The sequence below is a fragment of the Salarias fasciatus genome, chromosome 6, assembly GCF_902148845.1.
Source record: "Salarias fasciatus chromosome 6, fSalaFa1.1, whole genome shotgun sequence".
In the NCBI taxonomy this organism is placed as follows: domain Eukaryota; kingdom Metazoa; phylum Chordata; class Actinopteri; order Blenniiformes; family Blenniidae; genus Salarias; species Salarias fasciatus.
In genome coordinates this window covers 6,308,829-6,328,988 of record NC_043750.1, presented here as the reverse complement: position 1 = coordinate 6,328,988, position 20,160 = coordinate 6,308,829, and the positions used below count along the sequence as shown (strand labels likewise).

General features: G+C 45.0%; 1 protein-coding gene across 27 annotated transcripts in view; it reads right to left on the bottom strand.

Moving 5' to 3' along the window:
* Positions 1 to 12,651: 12,651 nt before the first annotated feature.
* The window catches only part of cacna1ab (calcium channel, voltage-dependent, P/Q type, alpha 1A subunit, b), a 189,071-nt gene continuing 181,562 nt past the window's right edge, over positions 12,652 to 20,160 (bottom strand). For 20 of the 27 annotated variants that reach the window (XM_030093297.1, XM_030093301.1, XM_030093296.1 and 17 more), the window contains 3 exons: positions 18,679 to 18,880; positions 17,219 to 17,457; positions 12,652 to 15,450 (listed from right to left, as the gene is read on the bottom strand). In XM_030093297.1, coding sequence (XP_029949157.1) covers positions 14,722 to 15,450; positions 17,219 to 17,457; positions 18,679 to 18,880 — 1,170 coding nt within the window. In that variant the 3' untranslated portion in view covers positions 12,652 to 14,721. Of the gene's footprint in view, positions 15,451 to 17,218; positions 17,458 to 18,678; positions 18,884 to 20,160 lie in introns of all 27 variants that reach the window. The other 7 variants (XM_030093303.1, XM_030093311.1, XM_030093314.1 and 4 more) reach the window with 4 other exon arrangements.

The window sequence follows — 20,160 nt, the reverse complement described above, 5'->3', positions numbered from 1 at the left end:
AGTGATATCAGTGAAGTTGAAGGATTGGGTGTTTGGATTGTTGGGTGAAATTGCAGAGAAATCCACAGAAAGCCTGAGGAACCAAACTGGGATCATGAACCTCTACAGCTCTTCAAGTATTTTTAGCTGCATTTCTGGAGCTAATCACTCATATTCACTCTACAGGATGTTTATAAGTCAATATAGAGCGAATGGAGTCAAAAAAACAAATGACATTCTTTCTTGCGATTTTCCAGATTTTTCCACACAATCACAGAGCTTTGCTGAGTTTACGGAGATTTCTCTGTGTATAAAAGTCCAGATTTAATCTTGTTTTCGTATATGGAGGCTTTATCACACAGCCAGCGTTAAATCCAACACACAGCTCTGGATTGGTCACGTTAACCCGCAGAGCAGCGTTTTATTGTGTTGACCCTGATCTGCAAACTACATCACAGGCTTAACATAAAAAAAAACAACCTCCAGATCTGGGTCAGACCTCATGTGGTGGTGGTGGTGGTGGTGGTGGTGGGGTTTCTCACCCTCTTTCCTTCCCTGTTCGGATCCTCCTGGTTTCATTCAGCTTGTGTGAATGTGACGGTGTTTTACCCCCGTTTACATGGAGAGGGGAGTCGACGCGTTTTCAAAAACTTCCATCCTGGGAGCTGTTTTCAGCACCGTTATCCTGTAAGCAGACACCTACAGTCTGGTTTTGCTCTTTCACTGAACAAACGCTGTCCTGCCTCAATGAGTTCATGCCTTCACCAGTTTCCGTGAAGGTCATCGTCCGGTTCACCTTTACTCCTTCGCATCGTCCCACCCTTTCTGGGATTGCAGCTTTAACTGTTGAGTGGAATCACAAGATTAATAAATGAGTCTGACTGTTACTCATCAGAAACTGTGCAAGTCCAATCAGCCAGTCACATTTTTCATCGTTGAGTCACTGAAAATTTTTTCAAGCAGAGGTGGGAAAGAAATAAAGAAAGTCCTGAAATTTCAGTGAGAGTCCACGCCATCAGTCATCACCTCCCCCTCATTTTCTCATGCTTTCTTGGTATGTAGGAGTAAAGAAAGCCCTGCCGCCCTCCCTGCTCCGGAGCGAGCCTCTTCAGTGTCCATCAGACTGAGATGGATGACATGCTGGAGAGATCCGGGCGCCGCGCTCCTCAGCGCTCCACGCCATTCAGCAGCGGTACACAATGTTCCCACAGTCACTTCAGGAAGAATACAGCGTGTCCTTGGATGGACCACGTGCTGCGATCAAACACCCCGATTCTCTCCTGTCAGCGCCGCCCTCTCTCCATTAAAGCGTGTTTTCAGCTCTCGTGTTGTTATTGTGCTGCATCAGTTTGCTGCTGCTTAATGTGCTGAGAAGAGCTTTAATGAGCCCAGATGCACAAACCTTTCTCTGGTTCCTTTTTCTTCTTTACTTTAGCGAGAAAAACTGATTCAGATGAAATTGTGATTGCTGAAAACACCAGCAGGTATTCACTCTGGACATGATCTAAACACATCAGACACAGATATGTCATTCATTTTGGCTTGTTAAAAAACAAACCTTTCATAAAACATCAAAATACTGGAACATATTAAGACTCTTTTAAAGGTGCACAATATGACATGAAGCTGATTCCACTTGCGTTCATCAGGCTTCAGCTTCTGTCCTCTTTACTGTTCTTCTTTTTTTTTTTTTTAACAGACACATATCAGAGAGTCTGTTTGACCTGATCAATCCAGAACAACAATCCAACTCCACTATCTGACCGTCTCTGTTTGACCCAGAGAGGGCTAGACCACTAACATGTTTTAATCATCACCTTCAGACATGACTTTTCCTTTTTTTTAACTAATAAATGATACTGGAACAGTTTGTATAATACACCAAAATACATTGAGATTTCCTCCATTTGCAGTATTTTGTATCAATTCATCCTCACTGTGTTATTTTGATCTTGACGCTTCTTCATTAATAATGTAACTGATCTATTGGCTCATGTCTCTGTGTTGTTTTAGGTCAATGACACTTTAATCCTCAATAAGTAACTGTTAAAGCTCGTCAATGTCTCGTGACTCATTTCTCCAATCTTTCATGACCTCCAGCTTGTGGTTTCATATTGACAAAAGAAACTTCAGGAAACTGTGTCACCTTTAAGATTATTTCTCATGCGTTACCTAACATACAGTCTTTTAAGCTAAAATCAAAACAATTCTGACCTTCAAACCGACTGACTGAAAGAATGGTTCATTTAGCACACAGTACTGATGTTGATGTCTTCTGCACATTGCATGATATTTGCTTGCAACAAATAAAACCCAAGAACACCTTCCGGGTTTGAGCAGCGGTTCAGAGAGGAGCTCTCAGTGATGCACTCCCCGGATCGGCACGCACGTGAAGCAGCCTGATTAAGATGCAGCGGGTGCAGAGGCCAGACAGTCGCAGTGACGTGCAGCTCCGGCAGCCCAGAGCTAAAAAAAGAACGGCGCAGGAAATGTCACAGGATGCATGCGTTCATCGAGCGACGCCACTCCGCCTGCGATGGAGGCAGATAGACCCCGGGACCAATCAGGCCCGGCTGTGGGCAGATGTGCGTGGATACAGACGGGCTGGAGAGGAAGCCAGACCACACTGCTCATGTGTGGAGGGGAAGCCAGCCTTATAGGAATATTGATTGGACACAATGTACAGAGTGTGCCGCTTTAAAAGCTGGTATGTGGGAAAGCAGAGGAAAGGCAGGATGAATCATCCTCACACTATATTTTACAATCACCGTTCTTGCATTGATTAGCACAAACTGTTTCCAACACTGATGGATGCACACATCCTGGAAAACAAAAAGTCTGATTGATATTTCGCAGCTTGTCTTATTGGTAGTAAAATGGATTTACTTCCCCTTTTATTATAGAATTACTGCTATCGACCATTCAGCTGGTGAGCAGTAATCATCCATCGCTCTACAGAAACACTGAAGACGATGCAGTTAGCATGCCAGGCCACTAGTTGGAGCCATTGTTTGTTTTTGTAATGAAGCCACTGACACAGGCATTCGTGTAAAAGCTTTGCCTGTAAAATGTCTAAAAAATACTAATTAATGCTGCTAATTCTAACTGAACTAAGGTTTGATGGGATGAAGCTGAGTAAATAGAACTTGCTAATACAAATAGGTAGAACAGAACAGAAGAGAACGTTTTCAGATGAACTAAGTGCTTTTAGGTGTCTGTTTAAGCGTAAAACCTGAGTATGCTTAGTGTAAAATATGATATTCTCCAGTCAAGACTCTGAAACAAACTGAAATCTCAACTCTAATCTCCCTCGTTATTGTTACTGACCACTCAGGCAAAAACAAAGTACACATTTTTTGATATGCTACACACTATTTCAAGATTTGACTATCCTCCTACAGCCCGTGTTAACCAAATGATGATGAATTTAATCTGTGAGAGAGTGTGTGTGAACAGGAAGTGAACTTTGAGTGGAGTTGGTGAAAGTGACGGTCAGCGATCACCTGACAGCGGCTCGTTCATCGTGCCCGCTGACCGTGTGACTGGCGAAAATGTTTCGCTCCAGCCGAGGAGAGAACAAGTATGAATGAGTAAGCCTGGTGTGTGTGTGAGTGTGAATGTGTGTGTGTGTGTCTGGCAGAATGAGCGGCAGTGCTGGCAGAGACAGGAAATGATGCGTTGAAGCGAGTGGACGACAAAATGTGTAGGAGGGAGGCTATTTTCAGACTGAGCTGCAGAGCGATGGTGCTTGCTGATACATCTGGCTCTGTGTGTGTGTGTGTGTGTGTGTGTGTGTGTGTGTGTGTGTGTGTGCGCGCATGATGCAGTGGGCAGGCTAATGGCCTGAAGCGATGCTTTTAGTGCTCGTAAAGCCCTCACATAATTGCATCTTTCTGCAAAAATGGAATAAAAAAGTAATTCCTGGTGTTGTTGTTTTTTTTTTTTTTTTTTTTTTTGGTGTTCTTTGTGTTTCAAGTCATATGCCACCCAGCGTGTGAGCGTGGGAGGCAGGAGACAGACAGACAGACAGACGGCCCTGTTCACATGGGCGTTTTTCTCCAATCCAGACTCATGTAAACGGGGCCACAAGAGGAGGAAGGACAGATGTGAGAAGAAGTGCGGCTGCAGGAAGAACAGCAGGCTTTCAAAGAGAGGAAGGGGAAAGAGGAAGGAGGCGGGAGTCCAATAAAACGTGACTGCACGGGGTGGGAGGTGTGTGTGTGTGTGTGTGTGTGTGTGTGTGTGTGTGTGTGTGTGTGTGTGTGTGTGTGTGTGTGTGGCACAGTAAAAGCTGCGTGAGAGCATGCGTAGGTGTGAGTGTGTCTTCCAGGCCCCACAGGCAGTGACGTAGCTCCAGACGTAGACGGGGAGGCGGGGGGAGGAGGAGGGGGGAGGCAGTCTGAGGACACTCGGTTGCGTAGGTGTTTGAGTTCAACGTGTTTTAAATTCTAGAGGGAGAAACAGCTCGCAGTGTTCTCACCTGTTCTGTTCTCTGCCTCTCTGCTCCGCTCAGGAAAACGAACTAAAGGACGTGTTCGGTGGAAAACTTGCATTCAGAGAGTCAGTCCTCGGACACTTCAGGATAAATGTATTTGATTCTTTTCACTTTCTTTCGGAAATTCAGTGAGAATCAGGAAAAGTCCAGCAAAGCTCAATAAATAAAATATTTCTGCTGCTGTCTGGCTGTTCACACACTTTTAGTCGACAAGTAAGAAGAAGAAAGATGGCTTACTGGTCTGAATTCAACTGCCTCTTGATTCTGTCTGTAACCTGAAGACCAACACGGAGGGAAATGTGTGAATCACTGAAACCTCACCAAACGTCACCTCTTGAAGTCAGTCGTTATGCCACAGCTGATCAGTTGAGAAGAAATCAAAGCCAGTTACCATTCGAGCATGAAGGAGGCTCAGTAAAGTTGGGTTTGGGGGGGGGGGTTACGCAGCGATTTAATCCAGACCTCGCCACCCTAAAGTGCTTCTTCCAGAGAGATACTCTCTCCTAGATCCAGTTGTTGTTTCTGATTTGCATCCAATTTGATAGATGATCTCGTAAAAACATGCTGAATATTAAAGTTTGAAGTATTTACAGGTAACTCAGGTCTCTGAATGACAGTGACTCACTTCCATAATTGAAAGATGATATTGCTGAAGGTGCTTTCTTTTCTTTTTCCCGCTCACTGTCTGAATGCTGTGGTTGTGTTTGGTGTGGAGTCGGAGAGCTGTCGAAACTGTCAAACCATCAAAAGTGATCACAGCAATTTAGGTCATCTGCAAGTCTCTTAACAATCAGGAAGGTTTATTCACACTCTCGGCAACATCACTTCATCTCTTTCCTTCTATGAGCTGAAGAAATAAATTTTGGATTCATGTCATCAGCATCATGTTGAAGATGCAAATCAAATTAAATCTTTAGCGCCTGATTATGAGCCGGTTTTTGAACTGGAATATCAAGTATTTACACCAATCAGCCATATAATTATGGCCCAGTTCAGCAAAAAAATATTTTCAAGGGAAAATGCAAAACTTTGTATCGCTTTGGGAATCTATTGTCATGACAACGGCGCCCAGAACCAGTGAGGAGCAGCATTTTGAAAAGGTTCTGGCTCAGTATCTGTGGAAAGATGGGCAAAATGTCACAATAGCAACTTTATCCTAAAGAATCCAAACCGCTTCTGTCCTCTCTTGCCTTCCTTCTACTCACGGCTGACGTCACGTGATACTGTCCAGGTCGTACTGAGGACGAGGACTCGGTGCAGGATCAGCGTCAACATCCATTCCTGTTTCGGTGCATCCCTGATCAATAGGTATACCTGATGTCATATTCAGCACTCTCTCTAAACTATCATTGGAAATTCTTGGTTGTAACTGCTTCATTACACTATAGTCAATTTACTACACAAATGGGTCAAAAATCAGCTTCAATAAACAGGACATAAATTGATTGTCTGACTTCATAATGGAAAAAGTAAAGTTGTTTACAAGCAACAATCTTTTTGATTTCATCCACGCTCTCTCCAAATCTCTCCCAGATACTGAAGAGAGAGGATTCATGGAAGAGTGTCCTCACTTACCTCCCCACCCACTGTTTGTGCTTTGAGTATATGTACCCTCCACACAAAGACACCGAGAACATCCAGTCTCACACACAAATGGAAAAATGCATTTGCCTGCTTGGACTTTATGAAATTCTCTGCTCAGATACAGCATTATACAGCATTTACTTGAATGTTTCATGAATTTCGGGGCCTTAAACACTGCATGGTTATCCGATTGGAGAACAGATCCCAAGGGATAGAACTTTTCAGAACTTTTCCAAACTTTTATTTTTCTCATTCAAATATATCGCTCTTTTTTAAAATGTATTTTTTTACTGAAACTGAAAATTCCTGAAAATGTGAAGGAAACTTTGTGGGCGGGACAAGAAACGCAGACAGAAGGATGGGTAGAATGCATTCTCTCTGGTTTATTCAGGTTCTTTAGGAAGAGTTCTGTTTGAAATTACAAAATGCACTGGTAGAAACAGCAGAGATAGAGAAAGAAACAGAGGGAGGGGAGAGAGATGTCAGAATAGGAGAGAAAGAGATAGTGGACGGAGAAATAAGGGATTTCATAGCCAGAATAAACGGGAATAACATCACCAGATTCAGGTTCAGGCAGCTCTTTACTCTCATAGGGATTGTTTTTCATCCAGGAAGAAAAAAAAACATGTTTGAATTCCTTCTCCCTCTTTTTTAAATAATTTTTTCTTCTTCTTTTTTGTCATGTTAGTAAGTGTTATCTATCCTTGTTGCTCCAGTGTTTTTTTTTCTTCTTTTTTTAACCCCCGTGAAATAACTGGCAATTATAACAAACAAACATTCTTTGATTTCATCACCAAAATCATTTCCATTTTTTGTCAGGATGAGTTTTTTTTTTTCATTTTTTTGGTTTTTTTGTGGTCATGTATTTTTTTTTTTTTTTTTTTACATTTTTTGTTTTTAAAAATAGAAGAAAAAAGAAACACATTGCTCTTAAAAACATCTATCTATATATATTTTTACATATATATATATATATATATATATATATATATATATATATATATATATATATATATATATATATATATATATATATATACTTTTTTCTTTATATTTAATATTTTTTTTATTCCTGAAGTTGACTTGTTACCCCACATAGTGGCATGCACATTGCACATGCAAATCTGTAATTAAATACTTCTCTTTAAATCTTAAATTGCCATGTATGTTTATTTTTTTCTCTTTTTTCCCCCCATCTTGCTGAGTGAATCCTGTATGGTTTTCTACTGTGGCACTGGTTCGGTTTCTACTGGGTCGAGTGTCGGATGGCGAGCCACGGCGATGGATGGATAGATGGATGGATGATGGATGATGGATGGACAGACAGTTGCTTCAGAGAGTTTTCCTCACTCGATCCTTGGAAGTGCTTCCATTTGCATTTCCTGTTTCCATTTAAAGCTTCTGTCTGGAGATTGCAGACCTTTTGTTGCATCTTCACTCAAACTGTAAGCATTTTTTTGGTTTCCTCTGAGTTCTGACCTTGCTGAATTCAGAGGAAATCTCTTTCTAATGCTACAGGGATCTTAAGTATTAGCCAAGTAAAACTTTGCCAGAGCAGTGCTAACTCAGTATTTAGTTACGTTCCCAAGTTAAGTAATCTTTTGTGCCAAACAGGAGGGGAGAAACTCGACTTTCCGATTGTTTTCTGGACATGGACGCCAACGCCGAGAGCTAAACGTCGAGGGCCAAACTTCTGGAAGCAAGTGAGCGATGGAGGTAGAGAAAGTGGAAGAGATGGATGGAACCGGAGAGAGGGGCCTCTCACTGGGGCTGCAGAGCGGGAGACACTCGGTCCACGTCTTCCAGGAACCGCTTTGGACCGCTGATCCGAGCCGGACAGGATTCAGGGCTCCAGACGTCAGGTCATTCCATCAAATGAGAACTTCGAAGTCAGTGAGATTAGCTTGCAGAGCTAAATTCAGTGACAATATCAAGCTTTGATGGCGAAAACGAAGATCATGTCAACCAACGCTGCTAACACTGATCCACAGACATCGTTTATGGCTTTTTTGGTGTTGTAGTTATTCTGCCTGTTTACGGCCAGAAGAATATTTATGATCAATATTTTATTCAAGTGAAACTAAAGAAATGATCGGGTACCTTGAATACCTGCTCGGCTCCAGAATGAACACACACACACACACACACACACACACACACACACACACACACACTAGGCCCACACATGCAGCTCTCCTCATGAGCCCCAAAGGTGAAAGCTCAATCCTGCCACCTTGTGTTCATGCGAGGGAAGGAGGAATGAGAGTGAAACACAGTGTGATGAACGCCAGGAGTTTTTCCAGAAACTTTATGGATTATATACACAAGAATTACAGAGTCAAAATATACATCAGACAGCGTGGGGGAGACAGGGTGAGGAATGGGCGAAGACAAATGGTTATCCACCCCATCACACGCACGCACACACGCACGCACGCACGCACACACACACACACACTCAAGCCCTCCACCTGGGGTGGAGCTGAGTGGCGGGTGAGGAGGAGGAGGAGGAGGAAGATGAAGACAGCGATGATTGTCTCAGATGGAGAAATGGTGGTGTCCTGTACAGCGTAAGGCACTGAGGGTGACCTACTGTAGCTGATGGTGTCAGGACACACACACACACACACACACACACACACACACACACACACACACACACACACACACACACACACACACACACGCGACATTAGAGCTGAAACAATCTGTTGATTGATGAAATAACTGACAAAAAGGAAGAATAACATTTCATGGTTGCTTTAGTTGCTCATTAGAATTTTTCATTTAATTGGTTGACTTTGAATTGCCTCGACTTTTAGAATGCAACTACACTTAGATTCCTGCATTCAGTCAATTTTTTCTACATTTTTAGCAGTTTTCTTCTTGTTTCATAAGTATTGCTCTGTATCCGATCATTCACTCACTCATCAATCTGTAGCAGGACTGTGAAACACATTTTAGTTCAGGGGCCACATACAACCCAATTTCATCTTGAGGAGGCCGGATTGGTAAATTAGTGCCATTAATCCTCTAAATCTCAACTTTTTCTTTGTTGTTTTGCTGAGTGTACGTGACGAGAATATTGATATACCAAACGAAACAGAAGATGACTACAATCTCAGCCTGAAGTCAAATTTAATGGTATTTTCTGGCGTATTGTCCCAAAAATTTCTCTCTGTGCTGTGCGATCGTGGACACGTGTGAATACAAAGACACCACTGATATCTTTAAGGAGAAGGTAAAAATATTCTAACATACAGGCCTGAGGAGTTGGATATAACCCACCAGCAGTGTGTTTTGTGAGTAAAATTTAAAAAAATGTTAATCAGTACAGGTGTGTGTGATCAATCGTAAAAGTCTGTTTCAGCTCTAAATACACCACATAAACACACACACTGTTCCTCTCTCTCACACACACACACACGTGCATGGATGTCTCAGCCCCGCCCCCTCTCGCGGTGGGACACAGCATGTGGTTGGACAGTGAACGGAGCGATGGCCTCTGAGCATGACGGATGGGCCTGACAGATGTTCCAGTGCCATTGTGAAATTGTGTATTAGCATAACTCTGCTGCTGCTGCCCCCCCTCCCCCTCCACCACCACCTCCTCCTCCAACCTCCCCAAAGTTCCCGCCCTCTTACCCCCGAAGCCATTTCTCCGATGCCCCCTTCTAAAATCAATAAACTCTTTCTCTCTCTCTCTCTGGTCGCCTTTCAGAGCACCCCCCACTCCCCCACCCCCGCCTCGCTCTTGAACCCCCCTACACACACACGCATGCACACATCTAGTGCTGTACAAAGGGGGAGACCACAGCGTGGCTTCAGCTACATAAGCACGACTTTTGGCAGCACTACTGTACATTAAAACCCACGGTGTAGATTGTTTTTTTTTTAAAGTTTTTTTCTTTAAAGAGAGCCCTTATTCGTGTTTTTTTTTTTTTTTTTTTTTTTTTTGACACGTTCCCTCGCGACTGACCCAGAGACACAATTTCACAGCCGGCTGAAAGGATGTGTTGGTGTGTAGTGTTGTGTTGTTTTTTCTTTTTTCTCCTTCGTCTGAAGGAACAGGAAAAATCAAAGTGATCAGTTGGATCGACCTCCAGCGGAGAGGTGAAGACAGGAAGCAGATGCAAAGAGAAGTGATGACTGAGCAAAAAACCTTACAACCCCCCCAAACCTCATTCAAAAAAAAAAACCCAAAAAATAAAAACAAAATGAAATAACAGCAACGACAACAAAACAAACGGTAGATGCTCGCTCATTTTTCCAAAAAGGATGGGATTTGCTCTTGGAAAAGCACGCACACACAACATGCGCTCACACAAGGGGCAGTGTTGTGTGTTGGCCATTTTGGATCCGCTGTTACAATTCTGGACAAGCAAGTTGGAGCCATGGAGCCAAAATGGAGGTGTTTAGTTTAGTTTTTTGTTTTTTCTGCCTGTCTGTCAACACGCTTCAGCATCAGGTGTTGGTGCGTCGGCAGGCTGTGGATGGGGTGGGGGGGTGGGGGGTGGGGTCGGAGTGTGTGATCGTGGGTTAGTGATCGGAGGAGAGGTGAGGGATCGACAGTACAGCGTCTGATGCCATGCCAGGTAAAACCATACAACAACTCAATCCGAGGCCCGCCCGTTTCCAAGCTCGCTCTCCCCTACGTCGTCTAAGTATCTAGCTACCTAACTCTAGAGGGACCTGAGAAGTAAGCAAACTGCTTCGCACCTCTGTAAACCTCTCACTACACCGCCTGAAACTGGGCCGAGGACACCAAGTGGCACCGCGCTGAAGTCAAGAGGGCGAGATCCGGCGACTGGAGTCAAACTGTGCGGATCTCGGATGATTTTTGGCAACTTTTTTCTTCTTTTTTGCTTTTTTTTTTTTACAAAAATCCGTGCACTTGAGTGGGAGTTTTAGCTTTGATTGAATTCCCTGCATCAAGTCTAGCCTCTTGACCGTCTCTTGCCGTGGCCCAGTCTGAAAATCCCCCTTCTCCCTGGTACTGTGTTTGGATGGGAGCCGGTGGGACTCGACTTTTAAGGCGTAGTTTGGCTGATCTCTTGGACTACAGAAGGTTAGAAGGTGTGGACGGACGGGAGCGGCTGTGGATAAGGAGACATGAGGGGGGAGCCCATGAATATGACTTGGATACAGAAGGCACTGTGGCTCTGTAGGGGGGCTTCGGGAACCGCTCTCCATGGAAGGTGAGGACAGAGGGGTTTCAAGGTCGCTCCCCTTCATGCCTGCTGAACAAATTAACCAAAAAAAATCACTCCCCTGCATCCCCATCTTCTTGAAACTATTCTCAACTACTGCTGGGCCTGGAGGCGCCTCCTCTCTGGAAGGAAGAGAAGTCTGTGGGGGGGCAGAAGGAATGAGCTGGGGGTTCCGCTGTGGTGTCGCGTGACGTGTGGGGGGAAAAAAGAGGCGTTTAACTTATCCGAACTGATCCGTCTGCTCTCGTTTCGTGGTTTGCCAGACTACACCTCTGAAATGAAATAAAGAAGATGCTCTTGAGGTCTGCATAGAGTCACAACACGTGGACTGGGGTTCTGTTTTCTGGCTTCAGACGACAGCGAGGAAAACGGTTTAGCCCGTTTCGCGGCTGGATTCTTGAGCGCTTCGTGAGCGTGATTGGTACGCAAAATAAATAAACATCTGCATCTGTATTCGTACTTAATCTATAACTATGTCTACTGTATTACATCTAGATTTATATGTAGGTAATAATCTATATTTTCTATAGTTTTATCATTCTGTTGTACAGTTATTGAATATTCAATATTTATTGTCCCTCAGAAATAAAGATCAGTATTTAAGAGTTTCTGTGCTGTAAAGTTTTCTGTGTCTTTAACATCTCTTTCTGATAAGCTGACGGAAGAGACAGCGAGGTAAACAGATCGTAAAAAAACGACGACAAACAGGTTGGTGGATGCTGAAGTGGGTTTTGGCTGAATGATGTTTCAGCTCTGCTACAACCTCAAGCGACTTGGGGTTTTTGGGTGGGTTTTGGCGAATGTTCTCTGGTTTTCCAGACCTGAGAGAAGGGGGTTTGCGGTTGAGGATGACGGCTGAAGGTAGGGATTGTGTGTTTGGCGGGCAGGTCAGCATTGGCACAGACAGGCAGACAGAAGGACAGACTGACGGACAGGTATGGCATCTCTCAGGCTACATCCGCTTTTCCTGACTAAAATCAGGTCTTGATCTGGTATTCCTCTCAATCATAGTAGAGAAAGACACAAGCGGCGGTTTCGCTCCAGTTTGAAAACTAGTATGCGGCCCAGAGGCTGTCCTGTGGAGGATAGGGAAGGCAGGGTGGGTAATGTGTGCTAATAACCACCATCTGGTGGCCGAAAGGAGAATAACATCATGGAATACTGACCAACACCAACACTGTACCACCAATACTGTGCTGTCTTGGCCGGCAACTGAGCTCACCACAAGACTACGGAGCAGAACAGAAGGAAAAGCTTGAAATTCATTAAAGTTCTTTTCTTTTTTGGCTGCAAGTGAGAGAATTCAACAACACTCGTCTTGGAAAGCTCCTCAGTGTGAAATTCAGGCTCAGTCTTAAAACCCCTTCTCCAAATGATGTGACCTACCCCACCCTCGCTTTGAACATGAAGTTTTGATCTTTGGGTTGGCTTAAGCACTGACCCCATTTGAATCATTGCAGGTCAAACACTGAGATCTCCCCTGACCTCCGCTTCTGCCGCCCTGGAGAGAAAAACGTGCGGTAAGATTTGCGTTACAACACGCAATGCTGCTAAGTGAAATGTTCCCAAGCCGTCGTTTGCACCGAAACGTTGCAGGAAGGCATCAGGAACCCAGTAAACGTCATTGTATGGGGGGGGGCTTAAAAAAACAGAACGAATGTAAACAAGATGGACATAGCATACTTCAACTCCAAATAACAATAACAACAAATCTATAGCAACACTTCTATCAATCAGTTAATCAATCAATCAGTCAATCAATCAATCAGTCAATCATCACCAGTATCATCATTGTCACGATCATTTTGCATGGACATTGGTTTCATTATTCATTAGACTGTCATCTTTAACAATTATAAATGAAGAGCGGTAGAAGTTGGCCTCTTCTGGCGCTCTCTCCCTCGTGTCTCTCGAGCACTGGAGGAAACTTTAACGTGACTCCACGACGGTGCGTCTTTCAACAGAGTTTTGGCTCAAACAATAAAAGGCAAGCAACACAGCTGACTGTCAAAGCCTGTTTGGGGTCCAGAGGGAAACCCAGAAACCCAGAAAATAACTTTCGAGATGCTGAGAGAGAGAGCGGGTGTGACAGAGGAGAACTTCTTCAGTAAACCTAAATGCAAAGTTTCCTATAAAGCCCCCAGGTCCCTCCCACACCAGATAAGATTTCCTCTCAAGTATGTATTTAATCAATCATGCAGGTTTCCATCAAATTTTTGGACTCCGAAAAAGATCAAAGGAGGTTGAGCGAATGCAACAGAAGAACCAAGCTCCAATGTCCGAAGAAGAACAAGAAGGAGAAGTAATCGAGAGAAGAAATACTGAAGAAATTAGTCTTTTTTGTTTTTTTTACCATCCCTCCTTTCCTCTCCTCCGCCGCCTTCAACCGCGTGATGTCATTTCCTGTCTGGTCATCCTTTTTCGCCGCGTGTCGGGGGGTGGTGGAGTAGCAGAGGAGGAAAGAGGCTCGACAAAAGTGTCCGACTCTCTTCTCGAGCTACCTGAGCCCACCCCCTCCCAGCGCACTCGGAAACGGGAAGCGAGCCCACACTGTTGCCTCACCCTTCCCCTGGCTCGCGCTGCTACCGCCACCCGCCACCGGCTGGACAGGAAGTGATGTCACAGCAGTCCCATCAGCATTAAAGTGAGTCTTTAACAGTAAACAGAGATGATAAAACTCATCAAATATCAGCCAACGCTGTGATTGGCTGGTTTTTGCAGTATAGGCGGAGCTTCCTGGTTCTGTCCCTTGGAAAGGAAAAAGATTAAAGATAAAGTGGTTTTTCTCCCTTTTTTTCTTTTCTTATGTAAAGTTTCATTGTGTTCTTCATTGTTCAAGTTTGATTTTCTGGAGGCATAGCTTGGCATGTAAGGGTTTAGGGGGTCCTGACTTTCTATTAATGTGTTTTTCATTAAACATATCTGTCTCAGAGCAGAGTCAAAGCCATGGATTCTGCATTCCAGCTCATTTTTCAGGCTTTTTAACATTAGTAGTCTGACCAGCAGCACGCAGCAGAGGTCTGGCAAATCCAAGCAATTGGGCATCAGTCTGGGAGAATCGCTTTCTCGGCCTGTAAAGCCCCTCTTGTTTTCCTGTGGCGGCGTCTGCCGCGTCCTCCTGCCACCTTCCGGGGAGCGTAGTTCTGAGACGGAGAGAGGCAGAGGTGCCTACGCCTTGGCCCATTCTTCCCAGCTGTCTGTTTTGCGTTTCTTTCACGTGCCGCTCCTTTATTGATTTGAGTCTTACACAAAATGTGTAAAAAAGCCATTTGCAGCACACTCCCCTACAGCCCCTCCTCTCGGTCAGAGTCTGCAGGATGAGGGTAGAGTGTTTAGAGGGTGTCCAACCCTTTCATTTTCACTACTTAAAGTCTACACGTCCGAGGCCAAAGCGCTGGAGGCTGCTGCTGTTCTTCTTCTCTGCTGCCTGTATCCCTTCGCTCTCTGCCGTTGCTAGCACCAGTCATCCTCGTCCGTCTCGCTATAAGGTTCATGCAGGCCCTTGCGAGGCCCTCTGGCGTGGGGAGGCCGGTGGTGCGGGTGCGGGGGCGCCCCCGGCGGTCCCCGTCGATGTGGGGACGGTGAGGATGAGCGGTAGCCGTTGGGTACCCGACGCGGATGCGGGTGTGGGGGCGGAGGGGGCCCGTGGCGGGCAGTCCTGGGTGAGCGGGGGTGCGGGTGAGGGTTTCCTCCATGTGGGTGTGGGTTGCCGTGGGAAAGGCTCTGCTCGTAGGCAGGGGGCTCGTGGTGCCGCTCGTACTCGTAATCTCTCTCGTAGAAGGGTCCGTCGCCCTCCAGGCTGTCCCCGGGCGGCGGCCCGCTCCAGCGGCCCCGGTGAGGCGATCGAGGCGAGCCGTGGAGGGGCGAGCGCGGGGACTGGTGCCTCGGGGAGCGCGGCGACCCGTGCCGGGACGAGGAGCCTCCGTGATGGGGGGACGCGTGGCGCGACGGCGGCCGGTGGTGGTAGCCTCGGTCGTGGTCCGGCGGAGAGAAGTGTCGGGGGGACGGCGAGCGCAGGCGGCCCGGGCCCGGCGGGCCGTAGCCGGGCTTGCGGACCGCGGGGGAGTAGGTGACGTGCGGACGGGGGACGGCGGGGGTTTGAGGCAGCTGCCGACGGCCTCTCCGTGGAGTGCTGGTCCCCGAGGTGGAGGGGACCGGGCTGCCGCTCACCGAACTACTGCCCTACAGCAAAATGTAAACAAGGAAAATCAAAACGCACCACAACAACAACAACAACAACAACAACAACAACAACAAGAACAGCAACAACAAGAACAGCAACAACAGAGACCAGAATAGAACAGAGCGGTGGTGAGATAGACAGATAGACAGATAGACAGATAGACAGATAGATAGATAGATAGATAGATAGATAGATAGATAGATACCATAGAAAATCATTTGATAGACATATCGATGAGGCAAAAAATTGACATCAAGAAGCCACACGTCACGTCGAATAAAAATGGACAGAGAAACAGTGACAAAGAAAAAAGCATAACACAAAAAAAGAGAGATTGAGATCCATAAGTAGGAGTACTGAATTAGATTTATGTGAACTATTACTGGATAAATGCTGGTCAGGAGTTAATAAAAGAGACGTGATGAAAAAAAAAAATCAAGATAATTTATATCTACAAACACGAGTCATCTGATGCATTGTGGTAAATACCATGAACCATTACCACATCCAGTAAATTGGATTCTGGAAACAAAGTGTGTTCCAAAATGTTGCAGATTGTTGGGGTTTTCTTTGAAATGGGCTTTTTAGTCTTAACCTCTAAATATTTTCATGTTTCATTCCAAAACAGAATAATTCAGTGGTCTTTATGAGTCAAAGAGCAGTTTTTACTCAAATACCACTCCCTCCAAAAAAAGATCTGGAGCCAAAACACATTCAACCTTCAATATAAAGACAATACATTTATGAAATCTTTTCAACAGTCCAAAATGTTCTTCGGAGGAACACGTCTTTTAATCATTTGGTTTTTAACAGAATTAGCCACTAAGAGCTTTCAATATGAGTCTGTGATTTGCCAGTTTCTCTCCACAGACACGTCAGCATCAGCTATCCTTCAAGCAAAATTCACTGAAGTGAACTCTTCATTGTTCTTTTCATATTTTTTTCTTGGTCAGTTCCTATTATTTTTTTCATTGCAACACGATTTTTTGACAAACTAATTTTTAAACTAATTTTTAAACAGTCAGGTTTACAATACAATTAAAAATACATCAGTTTTGCATTTTCATTGTAGAAAAGTGTGACGTGTACACAGCAAAACTTTGAAAACGACGTCTATATAGATGAAAACAGTGTAATCAGCATGTCAGGCCACCAGTTGGTGCTGTTGCTTGCTGGATTGTTATTACGTTGTTGTTGCTGTCTCTCTGCGGGGGTGGGGCGAGGTCCAGCTCAGGCAGAGAGATGGCTGGAGTGGATGCAGAGAGGGATGTGGGGAGGGATATTGTATTCACCTGTGCATGACTACTGATTGCCCCCTCCCTCTTCCAGGGACGACAGAGCCATAAAAGCAGCTGCTCCAGCAGACAAGGGGAGCTGATGGACTGCAGTGACGTTCAGGCAGCGAATGTCAGGACAGCTGCAGCGATCTGAGCTTGACGGCCTCCAGCTGTGTTTTGGTTTTCGGTGCCAGCTGGGGGAAAGTGTGAAAAGGCTACCCCCAGTGGCGGTTCCTGTTTGTGACCCACGAACTGAGCGTACAGCTACAACTGCATCGTTTTTAGCGTTTCTGTCATTTTCGTGTAAACGGACATTGTTTTCAAAACGTCACTGTAACAACACAAAACTTCTGAAACAGAAACACAAAAGTGATGCATTTTCACTTGAAACGTTGACGTATAGAAAGAGCCTGCAAACGTGCAGCTCAGGACCAAAAGGAAAACCTTCCTCATCATTTACTGCCATAAGCTCGGTGTGTTTGGTGCCCACCTGTCTGTGGCCCCGCCCATCGGGCCCCTCGCTGGGCGACCGGGACCAGTGGCGGTCGTGGGGATGCCTGTGGGAGTATTCATGGCGGTCGGGGCCGTAGCGCTCCTTGTCCATGGAGCTGTGGTGGTGGTGGTGATGGTGGTGGTGGCGGCGGTCCTTGGTGCGGCCGCGGTCACGCTCGCGCTCCTTCGGTGGGAGATCACCCGACTGCGTGGTGGTGCTGAGGTCTGTGCCCAGGCCTAGCAGGGACAGGAGTCAGTTTACATGTGTACATACGAGTCGGTACAATAACCACCAGGGGCGATATCACAGTCTGGCATCATTTCACAAAATCACCCAACAATAATAGTAATTTAAAAAGCTGCAGCGCTGTAATAAAAACCATCATCGGCGTTCACGCAGCAGAGGAGGGAATGCTCCATCAGATGAAGGAGAACTCTCCACTTACAAAAAGGTTTCAGAGTTTCACTGCGCCGGCCTTGTTGGATTAGTTTTGCAGATGAAGCATGCAATCTGTGTTCATAATTAGAAGTGAAGTGGCCAATCTGCGCACTCAATGTTCCTTTCAAGGGCTACTTGGTGCCGAGGCTCGACTCCCATAATAATGTTTAGTGAGTACAATGATCGGGACTCAACTGCTATAAGTACTCTAGACCAACAGTCTACTACCTTTATGACCAAAAGAGGATGGAGTCACTAAACCCTTTTGCAGATTTCTACTGTTTAAGCCATTTCAGCTGTCTGTGATTATTTTTGACATTTAAGCATTCCTATTTATTTTTTCATCTGTTAAAAGTTATTTTTGCTGTTTTAGCACTTTTAGCTGTTTCCATTCTGAGCTACTTTAGCTATTTACTTGATTTTTATAAGCAGTTTTAGCTGTTGTTTAGCTGGATTTTGGTTTTTATAAACTCTCCCCACACAGCAAACATCCAGAAACCAGGATTGTTGCCCATGAAAGCATACATTTTTTTAAGGTGTTTCTTCATAGTTCGACTAAGAAGTGAAAACTCAACACATTATCACAAAGTTTGCAGAAGTTAACAGAATATCTGGATTGGCAGAATTCACACGGAATAATATTGAACAGTTGATGAGATCTATCAAAGTCATCATGGAATTTTAAGAGGTTGTGTCTGAATTATTCTAGTCTGTTACTGGTAACATAAAAGTCCTCATAATCTTTTCACATTGCAGCTAATTTTATTGAAAAAGAACTGAATGTATGTCTGGAATTCAACATGCATTTATTAGATCAGTGGTGTCAAACATAAGGCTATGAGCCAAATCCAGACTGCAAGAGGCTCCAATACGGTAATCCTCTGATTAATTTCTCTTTCTGAACTTTTGAAATTGGCTTGCGGACTACAAACTGCTGAGTCGACGGCTACATGAGGCTCGGCGGGCGGTGTCAGGTGTCAACGGTCGCCTGGAGGATTCACCCACGACGAGTGACTCACCCGTGTCTGCGTCGGTGTATCTGGTCAGGGAGCGTTGGGAGGTGCGGTGGCTCCTGTCCCGGTGCCTCCGCCCTCCCCCGTGTCGGCCCTCCTCGGACACCACCCTCTCCAGGGAGTAGTCGTCGAGCCGGACGCCTCGGCCCGTGCGTCCGTGGACCAGGCTGGAGGTGGAGCGGCGCATCGGGCTGGTGTCGGTGATGGTCTGCTCGGACACCAGTTGGGGTGGAGAGCAGGGTGGATGGGGACAAGGGTGAGGCGAAGGCAGGAAGAAGACAAAGAGATACACGACAGTGGGGGAAGGAGGAAGAAAAGAGGGGAAACAAGATGAGATTTGACTCGATGTGATTAATGCGTCTCATTGTTGGCTAGAAACGATGCGTTCACTGACTTTATTTAGCTGAGCACTATGAAGCTGCTTCTGATTGCGTCTGACAGGAGCAACATGAGGACGGCTCAGGTTTCCCAAGGCTGACTGTGTGTTGACTTAAAACCCTCTGATCTAAAAACGGATGCCTTTTTACGTGTTTTCATCGTGCTCTGGCTGAAGACACACGACGAATGAAAACAGCTCTTTAACTGCTCTATATGCAAAAAGCATGTGCTCGTACAAACAGACGAGGAGGAGGACGGACATAGAGAGATATAAACGACAGGAAACTGACGGAGAGTAGAAGAAATGAGCCGAGGGACAGAGAACAAGCATGGAGGGCTATAAAAACCATGCCTCCAATACATGCACAAGGCAGAAGAGCCTGCTGGATTTTTCCTTGTGGTCATATTTCATTTACATCATGATCAGATTAAGAAACCACTGAGCCAAAGATAGCTGGGCCAGAAAGACAAAAAACATTTCATATGAATCTACAACTTTTCTTTTCAAAGCGATATATTCATCATGAACCGGCTTAAAAAACCATCATTATTGTGTCAGAAATTCAGATGATTGGCGCCAGAACAATCTCGGAGAGAATGATTAATCAAAGATGATAATCTATAGACAGAAAAAACACTTTTGAAGTACGATGTAAATGAAATACAGACACCAGGTGGATAAGACAAACCATTGTTCATAACGGTAGAGGCTGATCAAACGCTCTGTGGAAACCCACCAGGAAAATCACACTATGCTGATGATACCACTGTATTATTGTTTCAAAATGTTTGAAGGTGCTACAGGGTTAGGATTAGGGTCATATTCTGAGATGAGAACAGATAGAGGAATTAAAGGTCTGCTGTTTCTAGCTCAAACATTTTTCATTGAAACATTGTAAATCTGTGAAGACCAATCAGACTTCATATGTAACAGGTAACACTCAGGTGAAAAAGTCAAACACTCCAGTGAAATCGTTAATATTTATCCTCTGGTGTTGCCTTTGATACTGAATGCATGTGTCTACAGTGAGAATGACGTTGCACCGATTTGTGCCGGATCAGTGGTGACAAATATTTGCCATTAAAGTAGCATCACAGTGGAGTGAGTCA